The 23,468-nt window shown below is 42.1% G+C and overlaps 1 protein-coding gene across 3 annotated transcripts in view; it reads right to left on the minus strand.

Annotated features, from left to right (window-relative positions):
* Positions 1–23,468, minus strand: part of ADCY8 (adenylate cyclase 8) — a 221,171-nt gene that overhangs the window by 65,898 nt on the left and 131,805 nt on the right. For 2 of the 3 annotated variants that reach the window (XM_004743567.3, XM_004743566.3), the window contains exons 8-9: positions 16,167–16,364; positions 765–865 (exon numbers count right to left, since the gene is read on the minus strand). In XM_004743567.3, coding sequence (XP_004743624.1) covers positions 765–865; positions 16,167–16,364 — 299 coding nt within the window. The remainder of the gene's footprint in view (positions 1–764; positions 866–16,166; positions 16,365–23,468) is intronic. The other variant, XM_004743568.3, reaches the window with a different exon arrangement.

The raw sequence follows: 23,468 nt of genomic DNA on the forward strand, positions 1-23,468 counted from the left end.
TACAAAATGGGAATCAGAGTGTTCTCTCACAGGAAGAGCATAAAGCTTGGCCCATGGACAACCCAGAACTAAGTTCAAATGCTGGCTCTGGCACTGAGGGCCTGTACAATATAAGTCTGTGTCTGATAGAATGTCAAGAGCCCAGACTCTGGAGGGAGACTTCCTGGGTTTGAATGCAGGTTGTAACTTTTCAATGGTAATACCTGGTACAAATTATTTCATGACTCTAGGTCTCAATGCTCTCCTCTATAAATGAGGACATTAGTAGTACCTACCTCATAGGGATGCCATGAGGATTTCATGAGTTACTGCATGGAAAGTATTTGGAAAGTATTTCTGACCACATATAGGTTTTTGTGCTATTATTAAAGGGCCAATTTTGCTGGCCCAGGAAGCTTTGGTGCTGTATCTATGAACAACAAAGCGGTGATTAATGGAGACACAAGACTGTGGTGGCAGAGGCTCTAATACTTACTTGCTACATTCAAAGGTGCAGTGTCAAATAAGAGTGGGGCCTATTTTGATTTTGGTTGTTGTTTTTATTAAGATCATGAGAAAAACTCATTGCAGAGCAATGAGATGATGCAGAGTAAGACAACAATTTATCAAAGATAAATTTGATATTATCAAATGATTTGGTGTGGATCCTGGGTCCCAACATTTTAAATTCTGATCCCTTGGGAAAGTCAGCTGACTGGTTCCAGGTGAGGGACTATCAACTCACAAAAACATTTCACCAGAAAAGTTAGTCTTTTCATATTTACCTTGAAGAAGGAAGCAAACTTTGTATCGCCGTGATAAATAGAAGAACGATAAATGCACAGACCAAGTTTGACTTGAATACTTCATCCCTCATTTGAGAATACTGTAATTAAAAAAAGAAGAAGAAGAAGAAGAGAGAGAACAAATTACTTCACAGCAAAGCTGCACTTCTGGAAGAGTTAAGTTTTCCTAGTGTTTGGAGTTGAGGGAAAACAACAAGAAGAAACAAAGCATTAAAACATCTTTTTTTTTTTTTTTTTTAAAGGAGGAATCCATATCTTAATTAACCCTTCACAAAGCATTATCTTCATCCCTCCCTCCAACCTTCCAGTGAGAGCCCCAAACTGAATCTTGTTGTCTTCCAGGCAAAAAAGGAAAGAGACGGGACTCTGTGCAAGCTTCTCCAGCTCTTCTCCCTCTGAACTAGCATCACTTAAACAAAACGGAAGAGTACACAGCCATATAGGTCACAAATCAAATTCACATGGACTCTCTTCATGAGTAAACTTAAGTCATTGAAGGGTCTTGCTTTATTTCTTGTTTGGGGGGGGGATACAGGGAAAGGTTTCCCCCGAGTCTTCCTGCCTCCTTTTTAATGAAGACTATTAAAAAATAAGATCACAGAATCTTAGAAGAGAGAGCAGCCTAAGAGAACTCCAGTGAGTGCAAAGCCCTTTCATTTCACACAGAGAAACCCAACTCATCGTCCAATGTGTTCCATGCCCTTTTCTTGTCTGCTCCAGGCAACCCTGGGTAATGGTACTAACTTTATTTTGATTATCCAGTGAGCTCAGTGATTTCACTGTCTAGCCTTAAAAACTTCTGGAAGGTCAACACTGAATAGGCACTTGCCTTAGTCCCGTCTAATTTCCTAAAACCATGTTGGAGTCACTAAATGAAGAGTCCAATTCCTTCAGAAGGAAGAAAGGATTTTTAAAACTGAAGAAGACCTTAATATCAGCCTTCCTCAAGCCCCTCATTTTCCCTCAATGCCAGAGAGGTCAACAACTTGCCATAGATCCTTCAGCATGCAGATCATTTTTAGGGCAGGGGAGCAGAAAGCTAAGCCTGGCTTTGGAACTTTGTATTCCCTGACTTGAAATTCACAGTTACTTTACAAAGGAAACAAGTAAATGGAACTCTGGCAACACTGCAGGCTTGTCCCCAGTACCGAGAGAAGGTTTGGGTCACATCAAAGAAATACTAAAATCAGTCCACTTTGTTGTTGGTGTGGTAGTCACGATCAACAGTTACATGATTTTTATTCTCTTGCCTACTTCTTGGTGTGGTCTGGGTTTTAGACTGAGTGGACCGTTCAGTGTCCTGGCTGAGATGTGGGGGAATGGCAATGTCTCACAGCCAGCGAGCTCCACCGTGGGGGGCATAACGTTGTCCAGAGAGTGCACTTTCATTGCTGCTTCAGGGCAATGCTTTTTCTGTTCCTCAGGACTGAGGGTCTGTCTGCTTGCCGACTACCTGCTCGTATCTGGAGGGGAAACTGGACTGTTCCCCTGAAACATCTCGATAAGCCAACCACCCTCCCGACAAAACTACAGAAAATCCGTATTACCAAGAGCACTACCTAAGGACAGGGCACAATCAGAGAGAGGCATATACATACCAGCTTAGAAATCAGCAAGTTAGCCACAAAGCAGTTAAGTCAAGAAAAGATACATGTCTGAATTTTGTTTAACATCTAATCATACAAAATCTAATGATTCTTTGTTAGCTGACTGATGAATGTCAAACGAGCTTGGTTATATAGATTTGGCATGAGATTTTTAAAACAATGATAATTTTTAGTTTGTCAAATCCCTGTCTTCCTCATTTTCTGCATCGTTATCTTCCCCGTCATTATCACAGCAGCTTGGAGTTGTAATGGAAGGTGGACCTTCAGGAATCCTTTCCATGACATTCCTGACGTCTATTCAAACATCTGCTGATTATCATCAGATGCCTTTCTCTGCTTTGTTGAGGTAAGTGGGTTTCTTTCCGCTGGGTGGAGGCAGCAATCCTAGGGGGATCTTCTGCCCTTGACTTGGATACTCTTGGTGTCTGAGAACTCACTCTTTTGCAAAGGATTCCTTTCCATGTTGGGTCCTTTTTTACTGTGAAGAAGTCTTTCCTGTAGATCAAAAGCCCGAGTCTCTGCCTCCTGTCCTTTCCTGAATGCTTCTCAGTGATGACATTAAAAATGTCACATAGTCACTACTGGTCCAGCCTAAAGTTGCACATGGCTTTAGGTTTTTCACTTGCCTCCGTTGGCAGGCTGGAAAGACTTCTTCTGGCTCCAGATTGTCCACTCTGTCAGTGGCTCACTGTGAGTGAAGCCAGTTTCATTGAACTTCCCTTTTCTGATCTGTCATATGGGGGCATGAATACAATTCATAGGTTCCCAATGCTATTATCTTATTTGTCCTAGGATTGAATAATAAATTCTATTATTCATGCCTGAACTCCAGTGCCAACACTGTCACAAGGAAGAGCCTTAAAATATTGGGAAGCTGATGTCAATCGAATATAAAATACCGGGTTTCAGAACAGAGTGCATTGTTACTTTGGAAGCACAAAGGAGAACAGAACTATGGAAAGAACATTCCTAATTGGCTCAGGATGATAGGGTACTGACATTGGGTGGTGATTCATTTCACTTCCTCTTGACTTGTGAAGGTCTGAACACTCGGGCTCGCAGCTATAATAAGTTACATGTACGTTCTCTCCTGCCATTGTTAGAGCTCTCTCCTGCTCACCTCATGTCTGTTCTGTCCTCACTTGGCCTTACTTATCCTTTTAAGTCTTAGTGGTGAGCAATATGAACTAACCTAGAGCTAGACTACCTGGATTTGAACCTTAGCTCCGACACCTACTATCTATGGAACGAATCCTGGAAAAGTTGACTAAGCATTGTATGCCACAGTTTGCTCACCAAGAAAATAAGGATAATAATAGGAACTATCTCATTATGAGTTAATATATGTAAAACGCCCGGAGCATGTTCTTAGGGCATAGGACAACCTCATACAGGTGTTTCCTGTAATCAATTAATTATACTTAGTGTATTTCTATGCTTGTTACTTTTCCAAAGCCTTCTAGTGTGCCTTCTAGAATGCTGTCTTCCATTCCTCTGTGCAAAATGGTACCTTGTACTCATTGGGGTCCCCTAGAATATGGCTGAATGTTTGGTCCATCATATTAGAAAGGATTCTTTAAAAACTAATTGTAATCTAGTATGTATGTGTGGGTTTTGTTTGTTTGTTTGTTTGTTTTGTCTTAGGAAAAGCCCCTGCCTTTATTCCTTCCCCTGCCTCCTAGAAGATCTTCCACCAGGAGGTGGAATTCTCCACTTCTCCAGAGATCTTTAGGAAAGGTGTCATTGGAAATGACTACTGGGCCTTTATAATTCACTGATCCTTGGTCTTCAAGAGAATATATATATATATATATTCAGATGAGGAACTTGAGAATCAGATATAGAGAAAGAGTTTGCCAAGGTCAATTAGGGGATTGGTGACCAAGTTCAGATAATAAGCCACACCTCTTAGCTCTCAATGGTGTGTTCACTCTGTTGGACCACTGTCTGAGAGCAGAAAAAGCCTGGAGCCAGTACCTGAGCTGACTATACTGGGATTAATGCCAATTAAAAGAGTATGCCACTTGGAACAAGTTACAAGTGCTTTCTTTGAGATCTTAGATTAGAGTTCGATTACTTTTTTTTTTTTTTTAAACCCATAGGGCTCTGGTTGACTCAGGAAATGCTCAAAATCTTGTAACATATTTGAATAATAATAACTAATGCCTGGTGCAAGGTAAGCACCATGCCATGTGCTTTACGTGAACAATCTCTTTTAGTTAATACAACAATGCTTTGAGGAAGATTATGTTTATCATATCCCCATTTTGTAGATAATGAAACCGAGGTTTAGCATAATGAGTAACTCAACTAGAACTTCACAGATTATAAGTAGGAAATCCAGGGTTTAGCCCTAGGGTGTCATGTGTCATTGGCTGTACTATCTGCTGCTATGTTGATGTTCTCAAGGCATGGTTATCTTCTTCATAGGGTGCTGTATAACATGTTTTGCTATATTTCAGTGATGTGGTTCATGATACAAAGAAAGGGAATGTGTTAAAAATTTGAGTTTATATAAATTGTGGTTAAAATGAGAGTAAATCATGATCTGGGCTAAGCATAGCCCTTAGAAACACCCTATGAATGAGTTTAACAAACTGGCACTGCTGAATTTTCATAATTGATGGATGGATCACCAGCACAAAGCAATACAAAGGAAAGAGCCCTTTTCTCAAGGCCTGCAGGAGTGACCCACTAGCAGGGAAGAAAGGAAAAGGCACAGTGGGCTTTATGTAAGAGTAACAGAATAAGAAGAACCACAACCTGTGGTTGTTTAATCACCACAAGTGATTAAGACGTTGTTTTAAAAATAAAACTCTCCTACTTGTTTGACCAAGTTGAGACATGGCGTCCCTTCCAAGGAATTAGGGGCAGGAAGAATGTGTGTTTCATTTTGTTCATGTCTGGGGGTATTGCCCTGCCTTCTCTTGAAAGGCATCTTCAGAAATGACATCAGAGCCATGAGGCTTTGGGGTTCTTAGATCTGTCACAAGGAAGCATGCAACCTGAGTTTGGTCACACAGGACAAGGTTATTCTAGATTCTTCATCCATGAAGTTGTGACCAGGGAAGCTAGCTTTCAGAGGTAATGAACAGAGCTTCCAATATTCTGTTTCTGTGTCTGAGTCAGGCCTGGAAAACCTTCCTATATGTGTGGGAGGAAAATTACCCTTTTCTCCTAGATTGGCCACTTCAACCATGAGCTAGAGAGCACTGATGAAATTCTTGCATCTCTGTAAGATGTTAAGAATAGTTCTAACCAAAGCAGTAACCTAGTTAATTGTCCCAACTACAGCCATACTGTCTTTTCACTCAATTGTGTATGTGAGATCACACAATTTTATAAAAGGGGTGGATTGTATTTGTCACCTTGGGACAATGCTTACTCATGCCAATGTTACTCAGTAAAATCCCTCCGAAATTAACTCCTGCCTGAAGATTTCCAGTGATGGGGGAAATCAGTCCCTCACTTGAGAATCCATTCCATTTTCGGATAAATCTAATTGAGAAGAAGATTGTTTTCTAGCACATGTCTCATTAGAATAAATTAATATGTTTGTTTAGTTAAAGAAGAATCTCAACCAGGATGATCTGCTCATTTTGCATGAGTGAATGAAGGAATTTAACTTCTGTTGTTAAGCTCATGCATTATGTAGCATGATAATGGCTAGAGCACCCTTAATTGATCATTTGAGGAAAAGGCAAAATTGCAATAAAAGAGGGAAGGACTAATTTTCAATAATTTCATTTTTTGAAATTGCTAATTTTCCCTATCTTGGTGTCTAGTGTCTAACCAAATCAGTAATAAGTCTATGAGTGACAGATGTGTCTGAGGAACGTCTCATAGTCATACTTCTTCCCAAGTAACCCGACCTTTGAACAAAAGTAAATTTCTGCATCTTTACTAAACTCATAAGGAATCATGTGAACACATATCTAAGACGGACAGCTTCAGAAGACGGAGGCCGGGAGGACGCTTTACCAGGCATGACAAAAGTTCCTTAAGGACAATACAGTATCAATAATGTGTTATGATATTATGTTATGGTCTTCCTATGTAAGGAGGTTGAATGACATATGAGAATTCCAAGCAGGACTTGACAAAGCTTCCCACCCAAATCTTCTAGCTCACCCTTTCTCAAATCTCTCATCCTTGGGAGGACACTATTCTTTTCTTTACTGGCCCAGTTCCCCAAGCCACAATAAGCCCAAAGGAGTGGTAACTACTCCTGTGTTCCTTGCGTAGAAGCCACTGGTTGTATGTGTTGGTGAGGTCTACACATGAGACATTAAGATTGCGCTAAGGACTGAGCCAATATCTTTTGGGTTGAAATCATCCTAATTCTACCATTCTACACTGCACTTATGGATGAAATTGTTGCTTTCGACTGTGAAAATACTGGCTTTGTGGAACTAGCGTTAGCTAATTGGTCTGATAAAAAGAGACAAGTGAAATGACCCTTGATATCATTTGATTGCCTAGAGGGTGTTAGAAATAACAGTAATTTTACAGGCTAATATCACAAATATAAAGGAGTCTCACAAAGCTACTGTTTGAATAAGGGATGGATTCTCTTGCTAAGCTTCTTTGAAACCTCTTCTTCCCACCTGAAAGAGGTGGCCTAAACAGTCTCACAGTTTTGGGCCTTACAAGAATAAAACTCAAAAGTAACCCATGACCACAACAGAATAATTCTTTTAAAACACTGCAACAAAAACTTACAGTGTACTATATGCTGGCTATTATGCTAAGCATAATAATAAATAAAGTAAAAAAACAAAAATAATTTTAAATATAAGATCATGAAAATGATCAGGAAGGGTCTGATTTGGAAAAACAAGAAAAAAGACCTGAGACCATTTGGTTCAGGCTCCAGATTCTTATATCTCTGCACCTAAATAAGAAATGCAAATAACAAATTCTGCACACCTTCCAGAAAAAAAAAATGCAGGCATATTTTTTTCATTTCCTAATTCCAGAGTCCAACATCCTAATCCATTAGAAAATGTATTCATCTGGCTAGCTTTCTTGGCTTTGCCACAAGTCCTCCTTAATGATGTCATTCCACTTGTCATTACTGCAACAGGAGTGGGTGGGAAAAAAAGAAAGAGAAATGTCAAAGTTTATGATGCATTTTTCCAGAACTCGTTCAAGCTCCTACTTAAATTGATTTCTTTATAAAGTCTAGAGGAAAACTGAGAGAAATTCTGAACGCAGATGAGACCACCTGTACTCAGCCAAAGGATTATCTAAAGGCTCCCTTGTGTAACAAGTCCTTTTTTTATGTGGTTGGTGACAGAAAAAAGAGTAACGTCAAATGTTTTGAAAGGACTCAGCAACAGACTTGGTTCATTGCAAGTAGTGTCTATGACAAGTATTATTATTTTTACCTAAAAAGTGGGCAAGAGTTGATGGCTGACTTGGGTGTGAAGAGGAAGCTCACACTTCGTCTGTCTGATGAGCCTCTGGCCTGTGAGGTGGCTCTCGTCCGGTTTGCCTATTCTCTCAAACCAACTGGCTCACATAGCTCTGTCCTCGACAGCTCATGCCACCAAGCTTGCTGTTTTGTTACACAACTCAGGGGTAACTCGAGGTCTCACTGTGCCCACCCCCACAGCCCTAAGACAGAGTCTCATGTGTCTGTTTAGTCACTTACTGGGTTTCCACAGGCACATGGACAGTGAGAGTGATGGGATTATCCTTGTTGTATCTGGGTGCTGCCAGGAACACGTGACAGATTGTGTGTGCATGTACATGCATATGTGTGTACCTGTTTCTCTGTGTGTAATGTATGCACATGTACCTGTCTACATGCACATGTATATCCATACATGTGTGTATATGTAGGCACATGCACCTATGCATGCACATGGGTGTGTACATGTAGTTTATGCATGTACACAAGTATGCATGTGCATGTGTCTGTAAACCTTCAGTGTGTACATTTGTGTACGTGTGCACATGCATACACACACATGTCTGTGCATACATGTGACCTTGCATGCAAGCATTGTACATGCCTCTGTGTGCATGTGTGTGCGCTTATATACATGAGTGTCTATGTGTGCATATATACATGCCTGTGCATGGGGATGTGTACATTTATGCATGTATACATACCTCTGCTTTTGCATGGGCACATGCACGTAGGCACTGCATGCATTTACACGCACGCCTATGTATATGTGCATGTGCATGTCCATGTGTGCATATCTGTGCATGGGTGTGTGCATACATGTGTGCGTGTGTATTTGTCTGTGCACATGCATGTGCCTACACACATGCAACATGTACATGTCTGTGTATGTGCATGTGTGCGCTGGGGGGAGTAAACAAAGGTTGAGAGAAAATTTCATGGTTTAATTTTGCTTTTTTTCCTGCCTTCCAGGTATTTGCCACATGCATAGCTATATAATCCCTTTGGCACACTCCATCAGCCTCATCCTCAGCAGAATTCCAAACTATATGAAAAACAAACACCTTGAAAATAATAAGCTCTTGCAAAGTGTGGTAGAAAAAAGTCCGAGTTTTGGGTAAAAGAGTTAGATTTGAATCCCTGCTCTGCTATCTTCTATATGTTTGAGCCCTGAGAAAGTTACTCCAACCCTCTGAGCCTCCCTTGTTAATCAAACAATAATGCCTACATGAAATAACTTCTGTAAAAATTAAATGAAGTAACAAATATAAAATACTTATGGTAGGGCCTGATAGAGTAGCAAGCGATCAACAAATGTCAGTGTCTTTGCAAGGCGGCTGCCTTGAGGCACTCCATGTGAGTTATCTGCCTTTCATCTGCACAGGAGCCTTGTGGGGATGGGAAGTTCAATGACTTGCTCGAGATCACAAGCTGGAGTGTAAGTTTGAAGGGAGTGGAAGCCACGTCTTTCTGTCTTCTGACAGCACCTGCCCCGGTGTATGTCTGAAGCAGTCAGTGTGCAGCAAATGCTCTTCACTGGGCTGGAGGGACTTCCCAGGGATCATGAGCACGGACAAAAGGACAGTCCTTGCAGGAGCATAAAGACACCTATCTGTGAAATCTAAAATCCTGAGCTGGCTTGGTCTCCTAGAAAGAAGGGCATGGCCTTTGGGGATGATCAAACACCAAATGTCCTTAAAGAGAGCCAATCTTTCTCATCTTATTTGGAAGATGGTGATAATAGAGAGTTTGGAATAATAAAATCATTTAAAGAAAAGACAACTGAATGACTCTTACATATTTACATACATCCCAGGGGGCCACAGTGGCTGCTGCTTCTGCTCTGACTGGGAGGCAGGGCCAGGAAGGCAGTGGACTGTCGGTGTGTACTTGGCTAGTATGCACCATAATGTTCTTATGTGATTACATGTTTGCGAAGGCTGTGGCCCTGGTATACAAGCCACAGGAACACTGTTTCTTCCCACCATTTTTAATGAAGTAATTTCTTTATGGAAGCTCTATACATCTGAGATTTATGTTAAGTGAGGGTTTAGCCTGGCCCAGATGTGGACAGACATAGGATCAATCACAAGGAAAGGGAAAAGAGTAACTATTGCCTCTATTCAAACATCTAATCCGTGAGTATTATGTCAACTAAATTTCACAACAACCCAGTGAAGGGGCAGGTATTATGATTATTATCCTCTCAGAGAGATCACCTTGTTCTGTGTCACTCAGTCAGTAATTGGTAGGAACTGGATTCAAGCATGTCTACCCAGTAATCAAGTGTATGTTCTTTCTCTGTCTTTTAACAAAGACTAGGCATTTTGAGATCAAGGAGATGCATGAATGTCCACCTGCATGGAAGGCTCTCAACGTGTCAGCACCCACTCACGACCCATAAATTCATTAACCATTCTTTGCACCCACTTTTATTTCCAAAGTGGGATTTGAACCAAGGTCAGCTTGACTCTAGAGTCTGAGCTCCTAGGAACACTATGAGCCTTATGGAGACATTCCCTGAGGTCATATTGGCATCTAGTGTGGATCTAGGACCTTCTGATATGACCTGATCTCTGACGGTGTTTGTCAAGTAACAACCCCAAATCCTAATGTACAGCCAAGGACAGAGAAGGTTGGTCACCAACTTGGGACAAAGGAATCCTAGAATCCTAGCTCCCTCTGGAACATCAGAATCTTGGGGACAGAGTGATGGGTGGGTACCTATATTTTTAACAAGATCCCCAAATGTCATTCTACTTGAAAAAATATCAGTCTGGGACAAAGAGGCTTTTTATCCTTAAAATTTTCACAATCACATAAGGAGGCTTTTTCTCAACAGAAAACATCTTGAAATTTAGCTAAAGGATGCCAGCATCAAAAAAAAAAAAAAAAAAAAAAAAAGAAAGAGAAAGAGAGAAGGAAATCTGGTCATCATGGATACAGTTTGATTTCAGTACTTAGCCTCTTAAAATGCTCACATCAAAAGCATAAATTCCCATAAACCAGTATATATTAAACATAGCCCAGCCTTTCTTGTGATGAGGAATTTGACTCATTTGGAAATGGCGATACTGTTTTCAAAAACTAAGCTTATCAAAGTCCATCCAAGTATGTGTCCCTATGTTACTAAACTCTTTTCAGGAACTACAGGTATTGGGCTGCTTTATTTGACCTGGAAACATCCATAAGTAATTGTAATTAATTGCCTTCACCCTTCTAAGCTTCACAAATAATAAATATATGAAAAGCCTTGTTCTAAACGAGAAACGAGGACCAGAGGCTGATAAATACCCCTTTCCTGTAAGTGTTGTGGGATAAGTCTCTCCCTATATACATAAAGAATACTCACACATCAATAACACTGAAGTGAATACCACAATAAAAGACGACGATTAAAACAAACATGCAAACCACAAAAGGAGAAACAGAAAGACCAAAGCGTAAAAACATCTACAGATACACTTTCAACCTCAAGAATAATTAAAAAAAAAAAAACAAACAAACAAAAAAAAAAAACAAAAACCTGACAAGGAGACACTGTTTCTTATCCAAGTGGCCAATTTAAAAGTATAGGCACAATTGTGAGAGCAGTTTCGGAACGCATATCAAGTATTTTTAAATGTACATTCTCCTGTAGCCATTTTTAAGATATTATTCCTAAGGAAAGAATTAAGCATGGGTGTATGATTTAACTAAAACAATGCAGTTTATAATTTATAAGAGTGAAAAACTGAGAAAAAAGCCTCGAATGGTTAAAACATGCAATGAAGTAGTATGTAGTTACAATTTATTTTGTAACTGCATATTTAATAATATGGGAAAAAGCTCAAGCAAAGAGTGCTTAACACTGTGTCACAAATCATTATGTACAAAATGGTCCCATTTTAATTAAAAAATTGCACAGATAAGCATAAAGAATCACAAGCATGAAGGTGTAGGGAGACAGACGCCAAAATGTTCACAGTGATTATCCTGGCTGGGAAAGTCACAGAAGATGTTACTTTCTTCTTTTTGTCTTATGTGACGGGCATAAACTTTTGTTCGTGAAAATGCATTCATTTTTCTGGTAAGAAAAAGTCACATGTAAGAAAGGGGGAAAATCCATTATGATTGTCAGTATTGACAAACATGCCATGTTTCTACATCCCTTTTACCATAATTCTATTTTTTTATTTGTCCCTGAGATCTGTAAGCTGTCTCAGGAAGTATTTAGCTTGAGGCTAAAGAAGGGCAGAGGATTTTTCTGTGAAATTTGGGAGGACCTGGAGGAGACCTTTAATGACTGGATTCTGCCCCCAACCCCACCCAGAGGTCTGTTCAGAAAGTCCTCATGGGGATGCTGAGAACTAGAGATGCTAAGAACCATGAATTCTAATCTGGTTCAGGACCAAGCTCATGTTTCTTGTTATCCACACCAGTGAGTTCTGAAAGTGAAGGTAGGTACTATTAATAATCACATTGAAAGAATCAATGTCTTGGGGCACCTGGGTGGCTCTGCCTTCTCTCAAGTTATGATCCCAGGGTCCTGGGATGGAGCTTCATGTCTGGCTCCCTGCTCAGTGGGGAGTCTGCATCTCCCTCTGCCTCTGCCCCTTCTCCCCTGCTTGGGCTCTCTCAAATAAACAAAATCTTAAAAAAGAAAAGAAAAGAAAAGAAAAGAAAAGAATAAAATGTCTTGGACAAACCAGGACATATGGTTACCATGGTCATAGGGAATTCAGGGACTCATGGCATCGATTGCTGAAAGATGCCAGGGGCTATTAGACTCTACACAGATGCAGAAACAGAGGACCAGAGAGGGGAGCGAGGGAGGAGGACCCGAAAGGGACACGAACTACATGCTGCACAATACTGGTGATGCCACGGGTCATGAACACGCTGCTCAACTCAAAAGATTCCTTTATGTGTGTACGTGTGTGAGAGTGCCAGTGTGTAAGTGTGTGAGAAAGGGGGAGTGTGTGGGGGTGTAAGCGTGTGTGTGTGAGAGTGCGTGTGTACCACCATGAGGTGACATGGAAGGATGTGAGCAGAACTTCAGTCTTCTCTCCTGAAGCTCCACTGCTAAGAGTCATATCAACACTGACTCATGCCTTTTGGCTTTTAGAGTTCTAAAAATATCCCGAGACCAGCTTACCAGGAGTCAAGACAGTCTCCTCTAAACTGCTCCTTAGCCTGCGTCTTCATTCATTTAACAGGTATTTGTGCAACACCACGAGGTAGTTAAGGTCCTATTTCACAGAACACTGTTTGTAGGGGTGCCCCTTTTTATAAGGGAATGTGACCAGAGAATGTCTGAATGACATTTCGAAGGAGTTTTCCGTCCTCTAACTCACTACAAAGGTGGAAAGGGAAAAATAATTCCCTTGTTCACACATCTTCATTGTTCAAACCGAATGAAGCCTTTTCTTCCCCACAAAATTCCAGAGGTAAAAATCCATGTTTCCCTTTCCTGTTTTCCCTTCAGAAAACAAGTTTCTAGGGAGTAAACTTGCTCCAAAGAAGCGTGGTAGGGCAGTGGGAGGAAAGAGATCTTTCGAGTCACAGACGCTGTATATACTACAACAATCCTGTGATGCACAATTCTAAACGTCTCTGAAACCAGAATGCATCTTACTCTCCAAGGAGTGGTAAAGCCTCGAGTTCTTTCAGAGACGCTTGTGATTGCTTCTGCTGGTCAGCAGGGGGCAGTATCAACCCGGGACCACTTCACATTCAATTCCCTGCCTCAGGTTTTTTTAAAGACCATATTCAGTGTGTGAAATCAGGCGGCAAAGCTATGTGGATTCCATTTTGGAGCTTAAACTCTTGGAGAGGTTTTTTTTTTTTTTTTTTTCTTTTTCTTTTTCTTCTCCTTTTTTTCTTTTCCTAACCAGTCCCAGGGGATGGGTGTGAGGGTTGGATTTTTTTCTGTCCATCTTTACCTGCAGGGTAAGCCCAGGTTACTGGGAGAAGTTTCTTCCAGACTCCCCATATTGGGTTTTTCTTTCTTAGTGCTCCATAGAAAATGGAGCATTTCACGGATGATGGTACCTTAGAGTCAACAGAATACTGTAGCCAGATTTTGAGATCTATGACCTCTATTTAACCTCTAAACGGCTGGTTTTCTTTTTTGTTAGCAGGATAGCAATGTTTCTCTGAGGAGGCCATCAACTGATAGACATAAACACCAGGCACAGAGTAGATGAACATTATTCTCCAGTTCTAGAACCTTATGGCCTTGAAGACACCTGGCCCCTGCCTCCTGCCCCATCCAAAGTTCAAAGAGGAGTGAATGGGGATAGCACAGGATTGTCGCCTTTCTGTGAGGGCCTGGGAGAGAACAAGCCTCAGGGCGCTCAGGGAGGCAGTGTGGTGAACAGACCAGGCAGCAGCTGGGGGCTCCCAGAAGGCTCAAATAGAAGTTCCTCTACAGACAGGTGGAGTTTGGGTGGGCCACCTAATCATTTCTCTGTCTCCACTTCCTCAAGTGTAAGGTGAGGCTCCTAAGAACACTTACTTCACGATGTCATTGTAAGTGAATTTGTGCTCACAGCTTAGAAGAGTGCTTGGCATTTGGTAAACACCTAATGGTTATTACTTACTATACCTTCTCTGCTTGACAGCAATGCAGCCCTCGAAAGACTCTCAGAATGCAATTCAATGAGGAGTGTCTCTGTGACAGGAGGGGAGAGAACGTTTTCTGATGTGCCCCACTGTCCTTACTGTGGGGAACCCATGAAAGGCAGAGACAGCACTGGATAGTGCAAGGCTGGACAGTCAGTGGGCAAATCCCCACATGTCATTTCAGGATGCTACCCTGAAATGCTTCTCCTAGAAGAACCTCTCCTGGACCTAGATATCAACCTCAGGCACACTGTGGCTCCTCCTGCCCCCACATCCACTCCTGTTCTAACACCAGGTCCCCCAGATGAGACGCAGCTGCTATTGAATAAAACACATTAAAAATTATCTACAGTCTGCAGGGTCAGGTCATTAGTGAAGCAAGTACTTTTTTAGCAAGAATGAACAAAGGGTTTTGTACAGCTCTGGACCTAGGTATTTACCCAGGCTAACTTGGAAGATTCTCTGCTAGACCAACCAGCTCTTCCTAACTCCTTCAATGTGGGAACCAGGACATAAACTGCATTTAATTTGGACATCAAGCCCCTTAAATATATTACAAAAAAGAAAAGCCTACTTTTTATTTGGGGAGAGGGTATTGAGTGAGACAAAATGTTTCTTCTCTTTGTTAGTACACAGACACAATCCATTTCAAATTATGAACTAGAGGGGAAGATATGAATTTTGAAGTTTGCAACCTTTAGTTAGTTAATAACAGAAACTCACTGGGAATGGTGTATGTGCACAGAAGTGTGAATTCTCCAAATCGAGGAAAGCAGAATGTCCCAGGAAGCTGAGCAAAGTAACAAAAAAATTGCTCACTGGAGCTTTGCAAAGTATTGAATCAAACTCCTGAAATTTGCTTGCAAATTCCCTGCTGTTTTTGCCTGAGGCTCCTGCAGAGGCCAGGCACCTCCTGTGCTCAGTCAAGGAAGGTCTGTCAGCTTCCATCAGTGCAGAGGAGCAGCCCAGTTAAGCAGGGACAGTGCCTGCCTCCCCACAACCCTTTACAGTTTAGAGCTAGGGTGGGGGAGATGCATGGGAAAATATTATTATCAGTATCGTGATGGCTGCCGTTTTTGAACACTTAACCTAATCAAGGCGTTGCCTGGAGCCTCTCATAATAGCCCCAGTAGGAGGCACATCCATGATCCTCATTGTGCATTGAGAAACTCGTGCTCAGAGAGGCTACCTCATTTACTGAAGGTCACATGGCAAGGAAGTGGCGGAGTTGAAATCCCAACCCAATGCTGAATCCGCCACCCACTGCCTTTCCACTATGCCTAATCAGGAGGCCTCTGAGCCAGCAGACAACTAGGAAAATGGGAGAAGGGTTATCTGTAATCTAAGAAAGGCAGTCTTTATCACTAATGCTTGTGTCCGGGTATTGGGTGTTCTCATACATTATGTGACAAGGGTTACAACTGACATGAGTTCTCCTAAAAGCAAAAGCAAGTGAGTGCTAATGTCCCTTGGGGTTAAAAATCTCGAAGTCGAGGAAACTCCTCTGTTCTTTTAGTTATCTTCTTTTTGAAAAGCAAAGCTGAGGCCCTCTTTCTCTAACCAGCATCTCCGTTCATGGCCTTCAGTCTACTCATGATTTGCAAAGAGAAAAAGAAAAGACAGTACCGAACCAAACCAAACCAACGACAAACACACCACCAACACCACAGCCCCTGGGCTCTCTCTCTGGTCCCACGAACATTTATGACAAGTCACTTCAGAAAAAGAGCCACTATGGAGACCCAGCTCTACCTTGTGCTCCAGGCTGGAGTCTTTAAACATCAGTGAGAATGGCTTGATATGCTCTCTTCTCAATTTATCGCCACTCCGCAAGTCGATGGTATGTTCTATTCTCTTGTTAATTTCCTCAGGCCCAGACTGGACATGCAAAGCTTGTGCAAGATGGTTTGGAAGTAGATTTATTGAATTTCTTGTTAGGGCAGCCAGAGTCTAGGGGGAAAGCACATGCAAACACGATAAACCTGCTAGTCCCCTTTGGATTAAAAAGAAATGCAATGTTTTTAGATCAGGTTGCATTGCAAACAGTAATAGCACTCCATGCATGCAGTTGTATTCAGTGAAACCTACAGAAGTTGGTCAATCAGCATTCGCTTCAGAGAAACACAAAATATCACATCAGGAGGGACACTTGCCTTTCCTCTAGGTAGGCGCACTGAATTCCTTTGGTTCAGGTATTTAAAGAGTTGTTGGCTTGGAGATGTTAACCAAGACCCTTTCTCTAACCAGGCACATGGCTGGTATGAGAGAAAGAGAACCACCAGAAATAACAGAAATTAAAATAGCTAGAAAGCCCACAGAAAAGATAATCTCTCACCGAGCAGAGTCCACACTTTCATGTGGTCTTTCCTTTAATGGTGGTGGAGAGACTGGGAGACCCAGGGCTTGCATTTTTTTAAATTTTGGCATTCCTTGTGGACAAAGAGCCAAACGTGCCAGGACCTCCTCCTTAAATTAGAAGATTGTTAGATTGTGCACAGATATGTTTTTTCCTCCATCGATCATTATATATCTATATGTTGATATAGATATATGTGCTTCATTCCTTTTAGGCAAAAAAATGCAAGCAGCGGCAGCCTCTCACCATTTCCCAGGGGTTAAACAGCAGGAGGTGGGGAAAGGCGTGGCCATCCTGGTTGGTCACAGGGACGCAGCAACAGCACTGGCTTGTGAAGATCCTCCAGGTGTGACACGGAGGTCTCTGTCTCCTGCTGTTTCAGCTGCAGGTAATAACACCAACTCGCTGGACTGAGCCAAATGTAATGCTTGCTCACAGCTCCAATTGAAGACAACTGCGCTGACAAACTAGTGGGAGTCGGAGCCGAAGGGATATGGGGACAGGGATGCTGATCTCCTCCAGGAGATTTCCTGGGGGAAAAGTCTAGGATAAGGTGCATTTGTAGAGTACAGAGAGCCTCTCTGTCCACGCTCACCTCGTCTGCTTTGCTTTGGCAGCCTCCCACTCTGGTCACACTTAGACCACAGACTAGACTGGGATCAGGTGATGGAGTCATGAAGTGGCAGCCTGTAGGAGCACCTGGGATGCCCTCTTGCCCGAACCCTTCATGTGTCCTTGAGCCTCAGAGACATGTGCTCAAGAGTCATCAGCTCGTCTACAGTGGGGTCAGATCCTGACTCCAGAGCCAGTAGTCAGGGCCTTTGAGCTCACAGAGAACTTCTAGCCCACTCCATTAAGAGTTCTTCCTCTGGCACTGTTAGACTCTTTATTTTAACTTTCATGTGGATATTTAATGAGACCTGAAGTTAAGGCCTCTAAGGAATTCCATAGTAGGGCTTCATCACTAGTAGAATTTACTGAAACCCATTCTCCAGCCCCAGGATAAAGGATGGAGTTGCATGTGCCAACATAAGAAAGTAAGGTACATGCTTGTAGGACACTGAAGCAGTTAATCTCAGCTCTGAATACCAAGGAGGCTATTGCAGAGAAAAAGATAGATGTTAGAGGGAGGAATGGCAGGCTGAGAGGTGAGGAGGTGAGCTGGAGCAGGAGAAGGAAGCAGGGACCAATGTTCCAGAAAATTGAACAGCAGGAACCATGCAGGACCAGAGGACTTGAGACCCTGGGACTAAATGCTGTTACAACAGCATCTCAGAAGGCAAAGGCATCTGCATTGTCAGCCACACTGTGCACCCCCACTGGTTTCTTGGGCAGAAATTCTTCCCACATAGTTTGGAAAATGACAAGATTTAGTTCTCCATCTTTCAGAGGAGGAGGGAAAATACCCATGCTGCTGTTGTTTGGGGACGCACTTTCACCCTCTGGCTTTGAGATGCCAAGATGCTCCCCACCCACCCCCCAGCAACTGCCTGGAGCTGGGGTCAAACAGCTGGATGTGGAATTTGCTAAATATTGGCTCAGTGCCCTCATCATTGGGTATATATATATTTTTCCCTCTCATTTTTATTTTTCTCACTTTTCCTTCCTGGAACAAAATTGATCCGACCTACTCTCCCAGTCCCTCAGCCCTTCACTGGCTCTCGAACCTCTGTGTTTCACAGAGAAGGGGAATTTCAAAACTACTTTTGGGACTGATTTATATAAATTACAACAGCAGCCACCAGTGCCATGACAGTTCTCTGAGGTGACCACCACTTCATAACATAAAGGACTTTTGTTTTTTTCAACGAGAATGCTATACTCTCGGAAAAAAAAAAAAAAAAACAACAAAACAAAACAGTCCTTTGCGTTGGATGCATTTAAATTAATGGATAACTGTGCATTTTTTTTATTATGTTGATCGGGACTCATGAACATATCACAAGAGATCAATTCTGGCCTATAAGCAGTCCTTTCAAAAACCAGAAATACATGTTGCTCCTTGGTTGCCTGTATCATTGGCCACTTCTGAAGGCAGAGACCAGTTGAGTCACCTGTCAGAGCTTTCCAACCCCCACAAAATTCTAACAGCTTTGTGCCTCCTTCAAATAAAAGAGGAGTGTGGAAGCACCTCTCTCGTTTTCATCATGGCTAGCAGATTATAGTTCAAAGCTGGGAATGAGCCCTTGTATCAACATGTCTGTGGTGCTGTGATGGAGAATTCTTTTCTTCTCCAGACAATTATTTTTATTCTTTGCAGTTATACCCCTAGAATTTTATCGCAGCAGTCAGTGTTCAGTGGACCCTTTCCTGATTGTTCATTTTGTCAATGACATAGGACCATCATACCTGCTGTTTGACCAGCAATCTCTCTGGTACCCACCTCGCAGCTTCTGGGTGTATAGGCTCACGGGAAGACCAGCATTAACTCAAGAAATCAAGCAAACTGGAATTAGGGAAGGAAACCATCTGCTTTCACTCACCCCTCATGCACCACTATAAAGCATGACTAGCTTTGGAGGTGACTGTGGTTTGAGATGATCTGGTATACCTCTCCTCCTCCATTAGTGATGACCACTAAGATTTGACCAAGTGGGATATGGTTGCCAACACCAAAAATCCATATGCTGATACTTCATGGGGATTCATTTGTAATAGTACTGGGGAAGTGAGTAATGGGTCTCATTTGCAGATTTAGAGTCATTATGGAACCAGTTGTTTTTAATAGAATATGCCTTTTTCTCTTTTTGAGATTGACAGCTGCAGTGGGAGCAAGATTAGGATCATATTAAAAAATAGCACAAGCTTTCAAATAGGATTCCAACTGCAATTGACCTCCTAAATGTCGAGATTGTTCTTTTATGTAAACAACTTAAGCAGTTGGCTAGGAATAGGAAAACAAATGGATGAAATGGAAGGAAATGGAAAAAGCCTGAGAATAACACACACACACACAATTGAATACATATATCTGAATATGTTTCAGCATATAACTGAAATACATATTATGCTTATATACAACTGTAGGTGTGTAGTATTCTCATTTATTTACCTTAGCTGCTATTTCCAGATATTTGGGAGGTCCGAGTGGAGCAACAATGTTGGGAAACATCAAAGATTGCTACTGGTCTGGCCTCTCATATCTGAGTCACTTCACAAAAAAGGCACTGCAACCCTGAGATTTAGCCTAGCTGAGATCCATACTCTCCTAGTGCATTTCAATGACTTCTTTACTCATAGTAACTTAGGACGGATCAAAGCCCAGATGAGAACCAAAGTCCCTTCTCCCAAGTTTCTGAACATAGGGTCTGCCTGAGAATCTGGGGGTTTGGGTGAAAATCAGCATCACAAGTCCCAGGTGTGTTTTTGTAGACTGCATCATAATGGTGTGTGTGTGGGGGAGGGTAAGCCATAGATCCTCTTAAGCTCACAGTCATTTTGGTCCATGACTTTTCTTTGGGAATTGTCTTTTAAGACATACAGAGTGAAAATATATATATATTTTTTTTCCCTACTGTCCTCTTATTTCATGGATGGCCACAAACTTTGGTATTCCTTCATCAGGTTGTGGCAGCAAATACATCCTTCCCAGTAAGATTTCTGGCTGAGGTGTATGCTCCAGAAACATCAAGTTGAGTCAGAAACATTGTAGTTCTTATGGATCACATACTTCAATTGCAAAACACCCTCTAAACCATCCTTGGAGATACTGCAAATCCAATGATGTAGTTGTGATGTAGTCGTGATGTTGGCACATGGGGAGGTCATCACTAATTCTCCTAGTTAACTGCTGTCCAAAAAACTTGATTAGAAAAGAAGAAGTTTTTTGAATGAAGGAATGAAGGGAGGCTTCTTTACAAAATGGTTCTGCGGACCAATCTGTTTAGGAAATATGGATCCATTATGGTTCATTGTCATCGTAGCCACTAAGGACATGTTTTGTTGAGAGACTCATAGTATGCGTTACTGAACTGGAGGTAATGATAAGTTCTGCGTAAGTGAGATTTTAAAACTTTGCATTTTCCAAATTTAGAACACAAAATGCTTTTTGGCTCGAATCACCTCTACATGTTCCATGAAATATCATTTGGGAAACATTGGTCTAAAGTTCTTCCCTGTTTTTGTTCACATCACCTGGGGTCCTGCTCTGATTACTAAGATTCTATTAACTTCTTTCCACATGTCCACCTTCTAGTGTATAGAATCAGACCTAATGCAAATGACATGTGACCTTGTGTTGGAGCCTAGACACCTGCCATAATATGACCTACCAAACAATTACTCAACCCATTCTAGTTCATGCCTTTGAACATGGAGCATCTAACCTGCATGCCCTACCACTGTTTTAAAATCCAATTAGACATCACCTTCTCCAGAAAACCTGCTTGAGCCTGCACTTATTCTCAGCACAGCGGTTACTGTGGTGTATGGGGGTTGCCTAGCTCTGTGTTTATCTGTTCCTCTAGGCTATGATCTCCTTGAGAGTCAGGCACTGTGTTTTATCTATAACTGAAACTTGAGAATCTGGAACATTTGGTAGGTTCTTAATAAGTACATGTGGAGTGAATGCATGCCTATGTGCATGAATGAGTGGTATAAGGTTGAGAGCCTATATAGGGCATCAATAAGGGCATTGTTTCCAAACTCTTGCTATCAAAAGTTCTGTTATATTTTTCTTATTCTCTCCCAAGTGGACTCCAATTGGGAAATATTCTGTTTAGCAAACTGTATTTATTAAATGAAACATGGTTTCTTTTTCTACCATTCAATCAAATGCCTAGTGTTTGATGAGTAGGAGGTAAAAGTCATTAGGACATGGTTGAATATAATTCCAGCCAAGAGCATATCATTGAAATGCAGCCTTATGATGCTTGTTAACATGAGGTTGTTTCTTTCTTTCTTTTTTTTTTTTTTTTTTTTTTTAGATTTTATCTATTTATTTGACAGAGGCAGAGAGGCAGGCAGAGAGAGGAAGGGAAGCAAGTTCTCCGCTGAGCAGACAGCCCAACACAAGGCTCGATCCCAGGACCCTGAGATCATGACCTGAGCTGAAGGCAGAGGCTTTAAACAACTGAGCCACCCAGGTGCCCCTCAACATGAGGTTTTATCCAGGTTTTTGGAATTTAGAGAATGCACCACCCTCTTACTCTCTCGCAGTGCTGGCCACTGAGGCACCAGAGGTCACAGATGACCAAGACCAAAGCCTGGATTCACGTCAGCTTGAGTGTTTGCCACAGGACAGCCTCAAGTGGAGGTTGAAGTCATCATTGAGAGTGCCTCTGGGAGAGGGACATGGCAGTCCCGAGATTGAGCTGTAGGCGCTTGTGACTGGGGCCCTACAGTATGGGCCAGCTTGTTGCTGGGAAAGACCCAGAGACAATGCCGAGTCCAGCAGACTCAGCGCCTTCCCCTCTTATGCTGAGGGATTTTATCTTTTCCCAAGACCTTACTTGCTTCCAGGCTCAGGCTGGAGCCTGCCCTCAGAAGCAAGTAAGGCCGAGGGTTCCTCAACCAACTCCTGTTTCACTCCTGCATTGCCTCCCTGGCAGCATCTCCCTGTGCTTGCCCTCGAGGTCTCTTCAGCTCTATGTCAGACTTGCCACCTGCACAGTTTGAGTTGTGCAAAAGGCAGAGGCTTCTGCCTCACTCAGTTCCAACCCCACTTCCTGGGTCAAACCAGCCAAATGTGAGAAGAAATGGCCAGGGACAAACACTAAGCCTGAATAAGAGCGCCCAGCTGCATGTAATAGGGCTATTTTTTTTTCTGTGTTTATTAAAACCCTTGATCCCAACCCCAGAAGAGAAAGCACCTGCCTTTTTAAAAAAGTGACCTCCCAAGGTCACTTTTTTCTTAAAGATTTTATTTATTTATTTGACAGACAGAGATCACAAGTAGGCAGAGAGGCAGGCAGAGAGAGGGGGGGAAGCAGGCTCCCTGCTGAGCAGAGAGCCCGATGTGGGGCTCGATGTGGGGCTCGATCCCAGGATGCTGGGATCATGACCTGAGCCAAAAGCAGAGGCTTTAACCCACTGAGCCACCCAGGCGCCCCTCCTAAGGTCACTTCTTAGAAAAGTCTGAGGTGAGCTAATCCAGAATGATTTGCATTCAGGGCTTCTTCGGGGGTAATGTTTGTTGTATTTGAAAGAGACACAACTTTCCCCCTTCAATCTAGAGATAAGGGAACAGAGATTTCCCTGGAATGTGGTACTTCTTGTTTCCCTGGTAAGGAAGCTCTAAGTGGCATCTTGGTAAGTACTGAGTTGGGGGACCCTTGGGAAAATATCCCTATGGGGTTTCCTGGAACCCACTGCTAACACTTCTTCCTTCTTATAGGAACGTTAGTGTTAGCAAACTGGGAATAGGAAATAAGTATTATAAATGTGAGTTGCTGATAAATGACTCATGTTTGGTGTTTTAAGAAGTCTATCTGTCTTAGTTTTTGTTCAGACTCTTTTCTGAACCATCCTCCCTAAGTGAGGTTATGCAGTGTTAGTCAAGATTGTTGTAAGTTTTCCCATCTGTACTGAGAGAAAATGAAAAATCACATTCAGATTACATGCCCGACAGTGATTTGGTTAGGGATAACACTTCTCTTTTATATTTGGGATATTTATGTCACTATAATCTGTCCTCCAAACAAAGCCAACTAATGGCCAATGAGATATTCTTGCAGGAAAGGTCTATGTAGTATCACTAT

Source organism: Mustela putorius, unplaced genomic scaffold, assembly GCF_011764305.1.
Source record: "Mustela putorius furo isolate JIRA1106 unplaced genomic scaffold, ASM1176430v1.1 tig00000228_pilon_pilon_pilon, whole genome shotgun sequence".
Taxonomy (NCBI): Eukaryota; Metazoa; Chordata; class Mammalia; order Carnivora; family Mustelidae; genus Mustela; species Mustela putorius.